Here is a 16,850-nt window from a genome sequence, read left to right as displayed (position 1 = left end):
TTAAGACATTTGGTTTTTTCTTTAGTTTGGCGTTTTCGTTTTATAATTGATTGGCGCCAATACCATATCGGTTTATAGTCACAACCAGCCAATTAAATATATGTAGGAATATATATTTCGATTATTCTTTAGATTGTTTGCTTGGTTTTTTGTTTGTTGTTCGCCAAAGCCTCACCCATTCGGCATGGAGCACGGCATGTCATGTGGTGGTGGCTAGCTGTTTTTTTTTTTTATTCTCCTCATTTTTCCATTTTATTAAAATTGTTTTTTGCAGCTGCCAAAAATTCCTTACAACGCCAACAAAATTCCGTTGTTGTTTTATGGAAGTAAAATTCTCATTAATGTAAGAAATATATATGTATATAGAAATAAGCACAAGGTCGTCCACTAGAGACACTTGTTGTTGTTGTTGTTGGCCAAGAGTGAATGGTTCCATTGGGTTCGATCGCTCCTTCTCTTGTGCTTGTTCCTGTATAAAATGATAATAATATAGTTTAAACCAAAACTGAACTCGACTGACATTTCATATGAGCGGCTGCCAAGTCAAGACAAGGCAAGACGAGGCCTTGGAGCCAAAACAATAAGACGTAATTGCCTTAATACCCCATCATACACTGGGCAACATAATTCAATTGAAAAGACTTTAAGCACTTAACAAAGGAAACATGCTTAGAAATCGTCTCTTAGTTTGCATCTTTCTACTCAATTAAACACAGAAAACACTCCTCGGAACATTCTTATTATTCTATGTCGGAAAGTGATAAGAGTTTAGTGCAGAAATATCTTGGGAAATGCATGTAATCCACAAACATTGCTCTGATTCACTTATGTACTATGTGAATGACATCATGGCATATTTTGTGGAAGATAAATGACTATACATACTTTACTTATCGCCCCCGTCTTGGCAAACCCTCAGTTTGTTTGTAGGACAGTGTAATAAATGGCTAATTGTAAATGTTTTCCTATGTCCACTGTTTACTTTTCTCTCTCTCTCTCTGAACCAAGAATGTGCTGAGCCACACCTATTTGGGGCAAGAATTTTATAACTTCAACCCTCAGAGCTACTGCTGTCCACATCATCATCATTATCATCATCATCACCATTACCATGATTATCGTGATGGTCTTTCATCATCATGAGGTTGTAAATTGCACAATTGAGTGACACCAAAATAAACATGAGCTGACCACGACCTGCCCCACGCAATTGACACGCGACACCGACGCATTTGGGAACATTGTGTGTGTGTGTGTGTGTGTGTGTGTGTGTGTGTGTGTGTGTGTGTGTGTGTGTCCGATCTCTTCTTGTCTCTCCCTTTAGCCGCTCTTAGATGACGAGTGATTTAATGTGATTAGGCTAGGGTTACCCATTTGCCAGAGCTCCCCAAGCCTGCAAGCTGATGGCTCTGACTGTCTCTTGGTCGTCATAATTGTTTAATTTACTTGAAAGATTATTGTGGCTTCACCACCAGCCCCACCAGTGCTCCACCACTGCTGTTTTGCCGAGCCGGCCGCCCCGGCCAAGGTGTTGGGAACTCATCATGGTTGGCTATCGGTTTCCCACTGCTGTCTGCCAGCTATGCTATGTCAGTTGGATTCCCACAATGAGTTGAGACTTTGCTAACACATAATGACTGACTGACTAACCGACTGCGACTCTGCTGCTGGCTGCTGAACTGAACTGTGGCCTCTCCGATATGACTTGAAGCTACTGTTTCTCGTTGGCTCGTTTTTTAATGACTTTATCATTACGCCGCAAAAGTTGAGTTTACTTTTTGGAGTTGCAAGAGATTCCCAGCCACCCAGCTAACTAGACCACAGAAAGAAAAAAGAAATACAAACTTATGTATATTAAATATGCACACTCTTGTACTTTACTTTAACATCAAGTGAAATCTCTTTGCGTGCTCCAAGCTCCAACTCCAGCTCCGACTGCCGCTCCCGCTCCAGTTTGGCTTTGGCAATGGCAAAATGAAAAGTCTCGTGTTTAATGCAAATGCTCCTATTATTATTATTATCTACTATTATTTTTTCTTTCTATTTATAAGCAAAGTTTCACTAATGCCATGTTGTTGTTTTTCTAATACATTTCTTTCGTTTTTGTTTTTCCTCTCATTGCAGGCGCTTAGTAAAAAATTATCAGCCCAAAAAGAAGGAGGAGGAAGACAATGAGTAAGCAACAAAATAAAAACCAACACAAAAAAGTCTTAGACCCAAAACAAAACAAAAGTTTTCACTTATTGCTTAAAAAAGTTTGTTAAATCTTTTGGAAAATTATCCATAATTGAAACTGTTTTGTTTGCCATAGATGTTAGCAAAGTGCTAAGTGGATTGACGTACTCTTCAATTGCCACGCCGCGGCGTATAGTCGTTCGTTGAGAGCCCCCGATCTCATATGACTTGATGTGTAATTGTGCGTGTCTGTGCCATCATTTAATTTGCAAATGCCACTTGGTTATATCACAGTCTAGTCGAGCTAAATCTGAAGAGAACTAGCTCAATGTGTGGTCTCTTCGAGAATCACAGTTTTTAATTACATGATGGATCTGGCCCGCCCTCAACATGGCAAGCCAAAGAAAACCAAACCAAACGAAAACCATCATACTTTCCAAGTGTGCCCTGACATCATGGCCCGCAAATAGAGTGCCAATGAGGCAAACAACAAATTGGCCCTGCCTGGCATATGGTATGCCGTGGCATATGAGTCTAATATGACAATGAAGCCATAGCTTTAGAGCTTCATGTGTAGGATAGCCTTGTGGCCAAGTTGAAGAGTTGGTAATGAAATGCCAAGCGACGTATTTGTATGCCTTATAGAGTTGTAAAATCCATAAATTTATGCATGGTCTCTGGACTTGAGACCCATATATTGAGCCAGAGACATACCGAGTCCGATGAAGTCGCGTGGGCGTTCATTCAATGCGCGTCACAAAAGCGCGTGTCCAACTCTGTCAATAAGACCAACCATAAATCCACTTGAATGCATACACTCGAAACAAAAAAATAGTCAACTTAAGAGTTTCTCAGTTAAAAGGATACACTCTTTTTAAGTACATATAGTACATACATATGTCTGTAGATATTTCTCCCAGTGTACATGTACTCTTTAGGCGTGAAAATATGTGGGTTGAGGCGTAGACGAGAATTTATTCACATGCTTGTCTCTTGTCTCTTTGTTTGGTCACAGATTTACATCGACGCAAGCGATTCGCAATGTTCTCAAGGAAGTGGGCGATTTGGCCGGACAACGTGAGGTGGTATCAGAGACCCTGCTGCTCCAGACTATACAAGGCATGACATTGCTATCAAAGCAATTGCGTGAGGATCGTAAGGTGAGTGAGAAATAACCTTCATGCAAATTCGAATATGAATGTATGAAAAATGCCTTCCTATGTACAGAGATGCCTAGCTGAGGGTGGCAACCTGCAACAAAATCTCACAACGCAACTATCCTCGCTGGATCGCGCCAAGCGTAACTATGAGAAGGCCTATCGTGATTCAGAGAAGGCTGTGGATAACTATAAGAAAGCCGATATGGATTTAAATCTGAGTCGTGCGGAAGTGGAACGCTACAAGACCATTATGACATCGAAGATTCAACAATCGGACGATGCCAAGAACGAGTACGCCAATCAATTGCAGAAGACGAATAATCTGCAGCAACAGCACTTTACTATCCTTTTGCCCGCCGTCTTCAATCGCCTGCAAGAGCTGGATGAGAAACGTACGCGTGGCATAAGAGAATTCATCATCGGAGCAGCCGATGTTGAGTCATCTGTGGCGCCCATTATAGCCAGGTGTATGGAGGGTATGGTCAAGGCTGGTGAATCGATAAACGAGAAGGAGGATTCCTTCAAAGTCATAGAGCGGTGAGTTTATGGAAATTTCCTACTCGAAAGTGTACTAAAAGTTGACTCTCTTATTCTCGCAGATATCAATCGGGTTTCACACCACCTACAGATATACCATTTGAGGATCTATCGAAACTTGATCCGGATGCTGTACAGGATTCAACATACAGCAATTCCACCTCACATCTCTTGACTGTCAAGGGTACAATTAGTGCGAACAAGATTAAGAAACGTGTGGGCATCTTTAGTTTATTCGGCAGCACTAAGGTGAGATAAATCTTTGATCGATTGGATGGCTGAACGGATGGTGGTTGAACTCCTTCTTTTGATTAGTTGTCCACTCTCTTCTGATCCCGCCCTCCTGCCAAAACTCCCATGTTTCTCTCCGTTTCCATAGCACTGACCATTATATTGATGTGATTTTAAAGCACTTGCCTCCATTTGATTTAAAATGCTTTTCTATGTGTGTTTTTCTTAATTTCAATTTGATTTTAGTTTTAAGTCGTAAGTGAAATCAATTGTTTAGTTTTCTTATTACTCATGCCGTCTCTATTTCTCTTTTCTTCTTCTACTTATGTTTCAATATCATTTATATATATCTAAATACATTTTATGTTTAATACATGGACGTTGATTTCAATGATTGCTGTAAGTACCAAGTGTACCCAGTCTGTCTCTGACTCTCACTCTCACTCTCACTGTTCAGGCCGTTGTTTCTTTTGTTGTTTCGTAACTTCTACTACCACTAACCGGAATCGATCGAGAAATGCCATTTACCATTACCCCCATTTTCCCTATTTCCCCCATTTCCATTATACATACAATTCAATCACACTCTCACTCACTCTCAAAACAAATCTTAACAAAAGTGCATACGAATTGTGACTGTTTCTTTGCTGTGCTAAATGTTTTAACATGAAATCGAAAACAAACATTAATAAATTCGCAAGCTTTTCCTTTTTGTTCGCAAAATGAACTAAAAATTGAGAAAACTGAAGCTTATTGTCTATATGTATATAACACGTATTAATTGAATTAATTCTTGATTTCTTTCTGTTGCCTTTCAATTTTTCTGCTTTTAACACTCACACACACCCAACACAAACACACACCTCACACACACACACACACCCAACACAAACGGACTAATGTGATACAAATTTAAAAAATATATATATATATATAAAACCCCATATATATAAACTATATAAATGAAATACTAAATCAATTTGCTGCCAATTATCATACAAATAAATAGCAAAGGCAGATAATTGAAGCCTGTATCACAATGAAGGTATGATGAAATATTCCCCAGCTTCTTTACTAACTAACTATTTCTAACTAAGCATAGCCTAATGATACCTACTTAACTGTAATTATTTGTTTTAACAATAACCAAATCAATCAACAAATCACTAAACACTAAAAATCCTAACACTGAAATCACAACTAGCAAAATCCAAACTGCAAACGAACATTTCAACAAACATTTATTCATATTAACTAAATCTTATTTAAATCGATATTCAGCATTTCACTTGCAATGAGTATTACCAACATAACTTTTGGTTGTGCCAAAAATAAACGCTATTTACTGATTTCCAGGTTTCTTTTTAATCTATGTATATTTAAAACTAAACAGCAAACAAGTAGAAATTCTGATATATCTATCTAGATCACTGGATCTTCTATAGTATGTTATGTAAAGTCAGTTTTCATCACTTGTTAGTTTATGTATATTCAAAGCACTCAATATTTTTCCCGTTATTTTGAGTCATATGTGATGTCAAATGGAAAACAATAAAAACGACAAAGAAAATAACAAATAATAAGTTAGTTAGTTAACTTTTAAAAACAAATGAAGTAAGTAAGTCGTCTCGCCGACTTAGGTATACCATGTACCAGTAAAGCAAATATTTCAATTTTAGTAAACAAATGCATTTTCACATACATACCAAATTTAGTAGCTCTAGCTTTTACAGTCTGCAAGATCTAGGTGTTCATACGGACGGACTTTATGGGGTCGGAGAAGCTTCCTTCTGTCTGTTACATACATTTTGGCGACTTTAATATAGCATTTCACCCCATGGGTGCATGGTATAAAAAAGTCTGTGAATAAGATTCCTTTGCCATATAACAAAAACCTTTTCAAATCCAGATTGAAACTTTTACTTTTACCTTTCCTTGGAATCGAAATCGTTATTTTTGACGCAACCAACTGTGAATGGATTTATGTTTATTCACAATAATAATTATGATCGATCTATTAACATATTGAAATCGTTAAATATAGTTAGTTAGCATCAAGCTAAAGCAGAGCACACTCACACATTTGCTATAATTTTGTTTGATTATGATTTGCTTATTGTTCAGTTCAGTTTATAAGCATGCCGTATTATGATTTAAGTATGTATATTAAATATTTTCCGAATTATTCATTCGTTTGTTCGTTCGCCATTATCATTCACATAATAATTCGAGATAACCTGTTCTTATACGGATAGAACAGGTTTTCTTTTTGATTGTTTTTAATGTGTGCTTGATTTTGTGAAAACGGGGCATTAGGTTAAAGCAAAGCTCTCGTTTTATATCTGTTTGTTTTATATGATTTTCCTTTGTGTTTTGTTGTGTTCTTCTTTTTATTTTGTCTATGTCTCTTTATCTTTGTGTCTTCTATTCTAATCACTGCGTAAGGCGTGCTACTTTTGTCTTGATTTGTATACGTACTCGTTGCATTTGTCGTCTAAAATAACTCTATATATACAAATAAGTATATATGCTATATATGTATATATGTACATTTAGTCACTATGGATTCTGAAATTAATCGATTTTATGTTGACAGAACTCTCTAACGGCTGACGGGCAAAAGGAGGACTTTAGCGATTTGCCACCAAATCAGAGACGCAAAAAACTGCAGGCCAAGATCGCCGAATTGCAACAGAAAATTGCCCAAGAGACGAACGCTCGTGATGGCCTAATGAAAATGAAAATCGTCTATGAGGCGAACTCATCGCTGGGCAATCCGATGACCGTTGAGGGACAACTTAACGAATCCGAGCACAAATTGGAAAAGCTAAAAATCGATTTAAAGAAATATCAAGGCTATTTGGATAAGGCAAATCAATTGCAGACGGCAAATAATAGCCCGCAAGCGAATCGAAATCAACTACAAAACGGGCACAGAGCATCGAGGTATGTGCTATATATACACACATACATATCCATCTAATCGTTTTACATCTTTACAGACATTCCAATGGCAGCGCCGATGATCATCATGATGATGGCGATGATCAGCCCGACGATGCTGGCAGCTTAAGCAGGTCAGATTCTGAGGATAATGTGGCGCAAATTCAAAATGGGCATAATAATAACAATAACGGGTACACTCATAAGTCTACGTTCAATGTTTATATAATACACCTACATACATCTCTCTCGCTCTCTCTCTCTCTGTATCTCTTTCTCTATTATCATTATCATTGCATTGACGTTTAGCTTTAGCTTTGTCCTTATTTTTACCATTACTACATTTGTATGTAGATTCATTTTATGATCGATACAAAAGATTTTTGATTTTGTCATTGCTATTTATTAAGTTTCCATTTGCATTTTGCATTCGGTGTGTGGCATTGTTTTTATTTTCTGTTTTTGCGGTGTTGGTTTTCCATTTCAATACAATTCTCTATCACATTCCAACGATCATCAACGAATTGCAATTGTTATGTATTTAAACAAAAAGTGCCCGAAATAAGTCCACAATATGCCTAAAGGAAACAAAATTACTTTTTCGATTTGTTTTGTTTTGAAAGTTTTCTAAAAAGACTATTTGCAGCTTGTAAACTTAAGTTACTAATGAATTTATTTCGGCTCGTATTGACAGACTCTTAGCATTGATTAGAGGTTGTATTCTCTATATGCATCTCTATCTAATCGATGTGGTCAAGAATGGACAAACTCATATATAGACGAGCTGCAAAAAGTCTTTGAATCGAAAGCTAATATCATTATAATTTTCTTTATTTTCTTTGGTCTCTTAAGTTCTCTTTTGTTTTTGTTTTTGCTCTACACCAAACATAATAACACTTAATAATGTTGAAATTGCAACTTCTTCAAATATTTCGTTTCCGTTTGCCTTTTCCATGGTGAAATCCAGCAGTTCGGCTAGTCCCGAAAGTGGTCTGGGCACATCGCATACATCGCTACCAGGTTCGGGGCAGGGCAGTGCCAATGAGAATGCCATCGGCGAGGATGCGTATTACGAAACAGAAGTGGAAACGCTTCAACCATTGGGCACATGTCGAGCTCTATATCCCTTCGAAGGTGAGTAAGCAATACGGTTTATTCTGATTCTATATTAATTCTCTCTAATTCTCTCCGTCTCCCCCTAGCCACCAGCGAAGGCAGCATACCGATGAATGAGGGCGAGGAGCTGCAAGTAATTGAAATTGATCAAGGCGACGGATGGACGCGAGTACGACGAGCTAACAATTCCAATGGCTGGGACGAGGGATTTGTGCCCACTAGCTATATTGAGTGCACGCTCTTTGCTTAGGCTTAAATTGAATAAGAATTCGATGAGATGACGAGATCTACTAAATGTTAACTACTCAGCAAACATTTGCATATGTTTCCATTCACTTATAATTTTTTTTTTTATTTTAATTCTTGTGTACTTTTGTCATAACTTTGTGTTCTTAATTGAACAGCCATACACACACACACACACACACAGAGAGAGAGAGACATACATACCTCCACCTCTCACAGACACATTCACACCCACACACACTCACACTACGCACAACCATGTACATTTTTTGACTTAAGCTAAGTTTAAAATTTTTACACTTTTTCTAAACATATATACTTTGTATATTTACTTTGATTTTACACACAAAAACGAAAAGGTTATGCAAAAACGATATCATACTAAATCTATACTATATAGTCATATAATATGCACCTAAAAGCCGACCTCACCTAATTGTAAGCACCGTAAAGAAACGTAACGTTTTCCCCTCCTCTTCTCTTCGCAACCGAAATTCACTAAAAACAAAGAAACAGAAGAAGAAATCACAAATTTTAACAATCATGATAATACACCTATTTATATACATACATGCAAACGTATATATATATATACTACCTACATACTTATATGGAACATAACATTTACATACATACATATAAATGACACTTCAACTAAGTGAACAAGACATGAAAATTCAATATTACAAAAAGTAAAATCATTGAAATGCAAGAAATAATTTCTCTTCAGTTAATCATTATGTTTTCATTAGTACGTACATATGTATACGTATACATATATGCTTTTACGGATTATACTCAATTCCGGAGTAATGTTATGCCATTAAAACTACTAAGAAAAGTGATAAAAAGTATATGCAACTTTTGAACTGAAAGCGTTAGACTAGTAAAGGAAAATTATTTGCATATATTAATATAATGATATATTTTGTGCATAACAATCCAAAGGAATTCAGTATACATCCCATAAACTATCTATAGTTTTTATACACATTTTATATTGACTTCATTTGCATCTGCCACTTTTCAAACACTGAGCTGTAGAAAAGCCGCAGACTGCATTTAAGTGCTAAAAGAAACTTCTAAAAGCTTGGTAAATATGCAAAGATTATTGTGAAAATGAAACTTCCTTTACAGAAACACACACACATACACACACGTACACACACACGCATTAACATTACCACCAATTAATCAATCAATCAACCAACCAATTCAAGATTATAATAATATATGTTATTATATATAGCAAGAGTTATGGCAATGGAACACGCTTGCTTGGTTTTATATATGTGGATGATTCACTACATAAAATATAGCAACAATTGTATATTTAAAACAAAACAAAAACAAAAAAGAAAGAAATCAAACACACACACAAACACACACACACATACACACTATACATTAAACTTAAACTTAATTCTTATTTTATAATTCTACTATTTACGAGATATACATATTTAAATGTATCTATAAATGTATTTCTATTATTTTGTATTTGCTTTTATTTGCCTTGTACATTATCCACTTAGACACACACACACATACACACAGACCGACAGGTCCTACACCCGATCCCCCCTCACAATTTATCTGTATGTGTATGCTTTAAGTCGAGCAACATTTAAAACTTGTAAGTCAGTGAAATGAAGAGCAAAGCCGGGCGGCGCTGCAAAATTTGTTGGATTCAACGCCACTTTGTAATACATTTATTTATAAATACTATATATGTAATTGGATACATTTTACCTAAGCATACATACATATGTATGTGTATAGTATATATGTGCTGATAAACTAAAATCAAAAAGGAAAGAAAGGGAGAAAGTACTGCAACTGATGGCAAATAGTAAAGTGTTAGATCAATTGACCGATCGATTGACCAGGCGAGTGAATTAGTTTTTTAGTTTGGTTCTCTTCTTCCTCTCTTAGATCTTTATAATTACCATTATCATTATGTATTTGTATTCTATTATATGGTTTTTTTTTTTAATTTTTGTAATTTTCATAAATTGAGTGAAAGCGCTCGATGATTTAGCGTTTAAGTTGTGCATAAAAATGATAACTGATGAATATATATACATATATCCATATATACACAGAAATATATATATATATAAATATATATATATAAATAAATACATATTTTTTTCTTATGTTAAATCTAAATATAAACAATGTAAAAGAATGATGAACTAATCATAGTGCGAGGGCAACAAAAAATAAAAGAAATTCCAAAATTCTTAAATTTATCAGAAATAAAATCGAAAGCAAAATTTAATTTATAATTAAATCGAAACACAGGCATACTTATATACATACATACATACATATATGTAACGAGAGATAAAAAATGTTTACATCTAATGGAAAGAAAACAGTTTTTTGGATAATGTGACAAATGGCGTCATTTCATTTGTTCGAAGTGGTCAATCAGCAAAATAATAATAAATGACTTATAATTAAATGAAATAAAGTAAATCAATAAGTTTGTTTTTTTTTTTCTTTTGGTCCTTGGGAGTAGCAAATATGTCAGTCGGATGGCTACAAAAGAAAAGTGTAGCAAAGGTGTCTACTAGGAATAGTAAGGGTTGCCTGTCAAATTCGACCAATATCCTGCCGAGATATGGCATCGGGAATATTATCCTTTTTTGTGTTTTTTAGCTCTAGAACCCACAAATCCTGGCGCAGGACGAAAGGACATGGTTTCCTGGAAAGTCCTTGATGATCTCTGTCGATTGGCATCAAAAAAACTTAGGGTCGTCTAAGGATGCAGGATATGAAATTTTCCGAAAAGGTCCTTTTTTCCAGATATTTTAAGGACATTCCAGGACATGGTAATGTCAGTTGACGCGCACAAACAAGGACTTCCACCTGCCATAAGGACATCCCTCTCATCCTTAAAACTGCCGAGTTATTAGCACTTTTCTGTTTTTTAACTTGCAATTTTTTCCAAGTCCCAAATTAAAGCAAAGGATGAAAAAATCTGGAGAAAACTACAAATTCCTTAAAATCTCAACTCTCCGCAGGACTATCGGAATGTCCTTTGCACCTGCTATAGTCCTCAATGTTTGGAGTTTTATGACATCACTCTCGTCCTGATCCTTCAAATGACTCGCGGGATATTTCCTATTTTGTCATACTTAAAAAAGTCCTTTTATCTCAGCTCCCAAAAGGACATTCCAGGATCTGATAGTGTCAGTCGATGCGGATCATCAAGGACTACAATCTGACCAAAGGACATCCTTATCGTCCTTGAAATGATCGAGTTATAAGGACATTTGTAGTTTTTTGTCACTTTTTTGCCATTTTTCTGACCTCCCCCCTTACAAAAATTCGAGCAATATTTTTAGAAGGATATTGAAAATCCTTGAATGCAGATCGATAGTCCTGATCCTGGAGGCCCCAAAAAACTATGTCCTGGTGAAATCGATCAATGTCCTGCCGAGATATGGCCTCGACAAAAAGATCCTTTTTTTGTTTTTTAGCTCTAGAACCCACAAATCCTGGCGCAGGACGAAAGGACATGGTTTCCTAGAAAGTCCTTGATGATCTCTATCGATTGGCATCAAAAAAACTTAGGGTCGTCTAAGGATGCAGGATATGAAATTTTCCGAAAAGGTCCTTTTTTCCAGATATTTTAAGGACATTCCAGGACATGGTAATGTCAGTTGACGCGCACAAACAAGGACTTCCACCTGCCATAAGGACATCCCTCTCATCCTTAAAACTGCCGAGTTATTAGCACTTTTCTGTTTTTTAACTTGCAATTTTTTTCAAGTCCCAAATTAAAGCAAAGGATGAAAAAATCTGGAGAAAACTACAAATTCCTTAAAATCTCAGCTCTCCGCAGGACTATCGGAATGTCCTTTGCACCTGCTATAGTCCTCAATGTTTGGAGTTTTATGACATCACTTTCATCCTGATCCTTCAAAGGACTCGCGGGATATTTCCTATTTTGTCATACTTAAAAAAGTCCTTTTATCTCAGCTCCCAAAAGGACATTCCAGGATCTGATAGTGTCAGTCGATGCGGATCATCAAGGACTACAATCTGACCAAAGGACATCCTTATCGTCCTTGAAATGATCGAGTTATAAGGACATTTGTAGTTTTTTGTCACTTTTTTGCCATTTTTCTGACCTCCCCCCTTACAAAAATTCGAGCAATATTTTTAGAAGGATATTGAAAATCCTTGAATGCAGATCGATAGTCCTGATCCTGGAGGCCCCAAAAAACTATGTCCTGGTGAAATCGATCAATGTCCTGCCGAGATATGGCCTCGACAAAAAGATCCTTTTTTTGTTTTTTAGCTCTAGAACCCACAAATCCTGGCGCAGGACGAAAGGACATGGTTTCCTAGAAAGTCCTTGATGATCTCTATCGATTGGCATCAAAAAAACTTAGGGTCGTCTAGGGATGCAGGATATGAAATTTTCCGAAAAGGTGCTTTTTTCCAGATATTTTAAGGACATTCCAGGACATGGTAATGTCAGTTGACGCGCACAAACAAGGACTTCCACCTGCCATAAGGACATCCCTCTCATCCTTAAAACTGCCGAGTTATTAGCACTTTTCTGTTTTTTAACTTGCAATTTTTTCCAAGTCCCAAATTAAAGCAAAGGATGAAAAAATCTGGAGAAAACTACAAATTCCTTAAAATCTCAGCTTTCCGCAGGACTATCGGAATGTCCTTTGCACCTGCTATAGTCCTCAATGTTTGGAGTTTTATGACATCACTCTCGTCCTGATCCTTCAAAGGACTCGCGGGATATTTCTTATTTTGTCATACTTAAAAAAGTCCTTTTATCTCAGCTCCCAAAAGGACATTCCAGGATCTGATAGTGTCAATCGATGCGGATCATCAAGGACTACAATCTGACCAAAGGACATCCTTATCGTCCTTGAAATGATCGAGTTATAAGGACATTTGTAGTTTTTTGTCACTTTTTTGCCATTTTTCTGACCTCCCCCTTACAAAAATTCGAGCAATATTTTTAGAAGGATATTGAAAATCCTTGAATGCAGATCGATAGTCCTGATCCTGGAGGCCCCAAAAAACTATGTCCTGGTGAAATCGATCAATGTCCTGCCGAGATATGGCCTCGACAAAAAGATCCTTTTTTTGTTTTTTAGCTCTAGAACCCACAAATCCTGGCGCAGGACGAAAGGACATGGTTTCCTAGAAAGTCCTTGATGATCTCTATCGATTGGCATCAAAAAAACTTAGGGTCGTCTAAGGATGCAGGATATGAAATTTTCCGAAAAGCTCCTTTTTTCCAGCTATTTAAAGGACATTCCAGGACATGGTAATGTCAGTTGACGCGCATAAACAAGGACTTCCACCTGCCATAAGGACATCCCTCTCATCCTTAAAACTGCCGAGTTATTAGCACTTTTCTGTTTTTTAACTTGCAATTTTTCCAAGTCCCAAATTAAAGCAAAGGATGAAAAAATCTGGAGAAAACTACAAATTCCTTAAAATCTCAGCTCTCCGCAGGACTATCGGAATGTCCTTTGCACCTGCTATAGTCCTCAATGTTTGGAGTTTTATGACATCACTTTCGTCCTGATCCTTCAAAGGACTCGCGGGATATTTCCTATTTTGTCATACTTAAAAAAGTCCTTTTATCTCAGCTCCCAAAAGGACATTCCAGGATCTGATAGTGTCAGTCGATGCGGATCATCAAGGACTACAATCTGACCAAAGGACATCCTTATCGTCCTTGAAATGATCGAGTTATAAGGACATTTGTAGTTTTTTGTCACTTTTTTGCCATTTTTCTGACCTCCCCCCCTTACAAAAATTCGAGCAATATTTTTAGAAGGATATTGAAAATCCTTGAATGCAGATCGATAGTCCTGATCCTGGAGGCCCCAAAAAACTATGTCCTGGTGAAATCGATCAATGTCCTGCCGAGATATGGCCTCGACAAAAAGATCCTTTTTTTGTTTTTTAGCTCTAGAACCCACAAATCCTGGCGCAGGACGAAAGGACATGGTTTCCTAGAAAGTCCTTGATGATCTCTATCGATTGGCATCAAAAAAAACTTAGGGTCGTCTAGGGATGCAGGATATGAAATTTTCCGAAAAGGTCCTTTTTTCCAGATATTTTAAGGACATTCCAGGACATGGTAATGTCAGTTGACGCGCACAAACAAGGACTTCCACCTGCCATAAGGACATCCCTCTCATCCTTAAAACTGCCGAGTTATTAGCACTTTTCTGTTTTTTAACTTGCAATTTTTTCCCAAGTCCCAAATTAAAGCAAAGGATGAAAAAATCTGGAGAAAACTACAAATTCCTTAAAATCTCAGCTTTCCGCAGGACTATCGGAATGTCCTTTGCACCTGCTATAGTCCTCAATGTTTGGAGTTTTATGACATCACTCTCGTCCTGATCCTTCAAAGGACTCACGGGATATTTCCTATTTTGTCATACTTAAAAAGTCCTTTTATCTCAGCTCCCAAAAGGACATTCCAGGATCTGATAGTGTCAGTCGATGCGGATCATCAAGGACTACAATCTGACCAAAGGACATCCTTATCGTCCTTGAAATGATCGAGTTATAAGGACATTTGTAGTTTTTTGTCACTTTTTTGCCATTTTTCTGACCTCCCCCCTTACAAAAATTCGAGCAATATTTTTAGAAGGATATTGAAAATCCTTGAATGCAGATCGATAGTCCTGATCCTGGAGGCCCCAAAAAACTATGTCCTGGTGAAATCGATCAATGTCCTGCCGAGATATGGCCTCGACAAAAAGATCCTTTTTTTGTTTTTTAGCTCTAGAACCCACAAATCCTGGCGCAGGACGAAAGGACATGGTTTCCTAGAAAGTCCTTGATGATCTCTATCGATTGGCATCAAAAAAACTTAGGGTCGTCTAAGGATGCAGGATATGAAATTTTCCGAAAAGCTCCTTTTTTCCAGCTATTTAAAGGACATTCCAGGACATGGTAATGTCAGTTGACGCGCATAAACAAGGACTTCCACCTGGCATAAGGACATCCCTCTCATCCTTAAAACTGCCGAGTTATTAGCACTTTTCTGTTTTTTAACTTGCAATTTTTTTCAAGTCCCAAATTAAAGCAAAGGATGAAAAAATCTGGAGAAAACTACAAATTCCTTAAAATCTCAGCTCTCCGCAGGACTATCGGAATGTCCTTTGCACCTGCTATAGTCCTCAATGTTTGGAGTTTTATGACATCACTTTCATCCTGATCCTTCAAAGGACTCGCGGGATATTTCCTATTTTGTCATACTTAAAAAAGTCCTTTTATCTCAGCTCCCAAAAGGACATTCCAGGATCTGAAGGACTACAATCTGACCAAAGGACATCCTTATCGTCCTTGAAATGATCGAGTTATAAGGACATTTGTAGTTTTTTGTCACTTTTTTGCCATTTTTCTGACCTCCCCCCTTACGAAAATTCGAGCAATATTTTTAGAAGGATATTGAAAATCCTTGAATGCAGATCGATAGTCCTGATCCTGGAGGCCCCAAAAAACTATGTCCTGGTGAAATCGATCAATGTCCTGCCGAGATATGGCCTCGACAAAAAGATCCTTTTTTTGTTTTTTAGCTCTAGAACCCACAAATCCTGGCGCAGGACGAAAGGACATGGTTTCCTAGAAAGTCCTTGATGATCTCTATCGATTGGCATCAAAAAAACTTAGGGTCGTCTAAGGATGCAGGATATGAAATTTTCCGAAAAGCTCCTTTTTTCCAGCTATTTAAAGGACATTCCAGGACATGGTAATGTCAGTTGACGCGCATAAACAAGGACTTCCACCTGGCATAAGGACATCCCTCTCATCCTTAAAACTGCCGAGTTATTAGCACTTTTCTGTTTTTTAACTTGCAATTTTTCCAAGTCCCAAATTAAAGCAAAGGATGAAAAAATCTGGAGAAAACTACAAATTCCTTAAAATCTCAGCTCTCCGCAGGACTATCGGAATGTCCTTTGCACCTGCTATAGTCCTCAATGTTTGGAGTTTTATGACATCACTTTCGTCCTGATCCTTCAAAGGACTCGCGGGATATTTCCTATTTTGTCATACTTAAAAAAGTCCTTTTATCTCAGCTCCCAAAAGGACATTCCAGGATCTGATAGTGTCAGTCGATGCGGATCATCAAGGACTACAATCTGACCAAAGGACATCCTTATCGTCCTTGAAATGATCGAGTTATAAGGACATTTGTAGTTTTTTGTCACTTTTTTGCCATTTTTCTGACCTCCCCCCTTACAAAAATTCGAGCAATATTTTTAGAAGGATATTGAAAATCCTTGAATGCAGATCGATAGTCCTGATCCTGGAGGCCCCAAAAAACTATGTCCTGGTGAAATCGATCAATGTCCTGCCGAGATATGGCCTCGACAAAAAGATCCTTTTTTTGTTTTTTAGCTCTAGAACCCACAAATCCTGGCGCAGGACGAA

The 16,850-nt window shown here is 37.2% G+C and overlaps 1 protein-coding gene across 12 annotated transcripts in view; it reads left to right on the top strand.

Moving 5' to 3' along the window:
* Positions 1-10,892, top strand: part of Cip4 (formin-binding protein 1-like Cip4) — a 39,880-nt gene extending 28,988 nt beyond the window's left edge. For 2 of the 12 annotated variants that reach the window (XM_068293745.1, XM_068293736.1), the window contains 9 exons: positions 2,125-2,175; positions 3,191-3,335; positions 3,403-3,872; positions 3,935-4,121; positions 5,113-5,148; positions 6,700-7,049; positions 7,106-7,240; positions 8,014-8,180; positions 8,249-10,892. In XM_068293745.1, the coding sequence (XP_068149846.1) occupies positions 2,125-2,175; positions 3,191-3,335; positions 3,403-3,872; positions 3,935-4,121; positions 5,113-5,148; positions 6,700-7,049; positions 7,106-7,240; positions 8,014-8,180; positions 8,249-8,412 (1,705 nt within the window). In that variant the 3' untranslated portion in view covers positions 8,413-10,892. The remainder of the gene's footprint in view (positions 1-2,124; positions 2,176-3,190; positions 3,336-3,402; positions 3,873-3,934; positions 4,122-5,112; positions 5,149-6,699; positions 7,050-7,105; positions 7,241-8,013; positions 8,181-8,248) is intronic. The other 10 variants (XM_068293738.1, XM_068293744.1, XM_068293742.1 and 7 more) reach the window with 10 other exon arrangements.
* Positions 10,893-16,850: the final 5,958 nt, after the last annotated feature.

This window comes from Drosophila tropicalis, unplaced genomic scaffold, assembly GCF_018151085.1.
Source record: "Drosophila tropicalis isolate 14030-0801.00 unplaced genomic scaffold, ASM1815108v1 contig_805, whole genome shotgun sequence".
In the NCBI taxonomy this organism is placed as follows: Eukaryota; Metazoa; Arthropoda; class Insecta; order Diptera; family Drosophilidae; genus Drosophila; species Drosophila tropicalis.
This window is presented reverse-complemented; position numbering and strand designations above follow the sequence as displayed.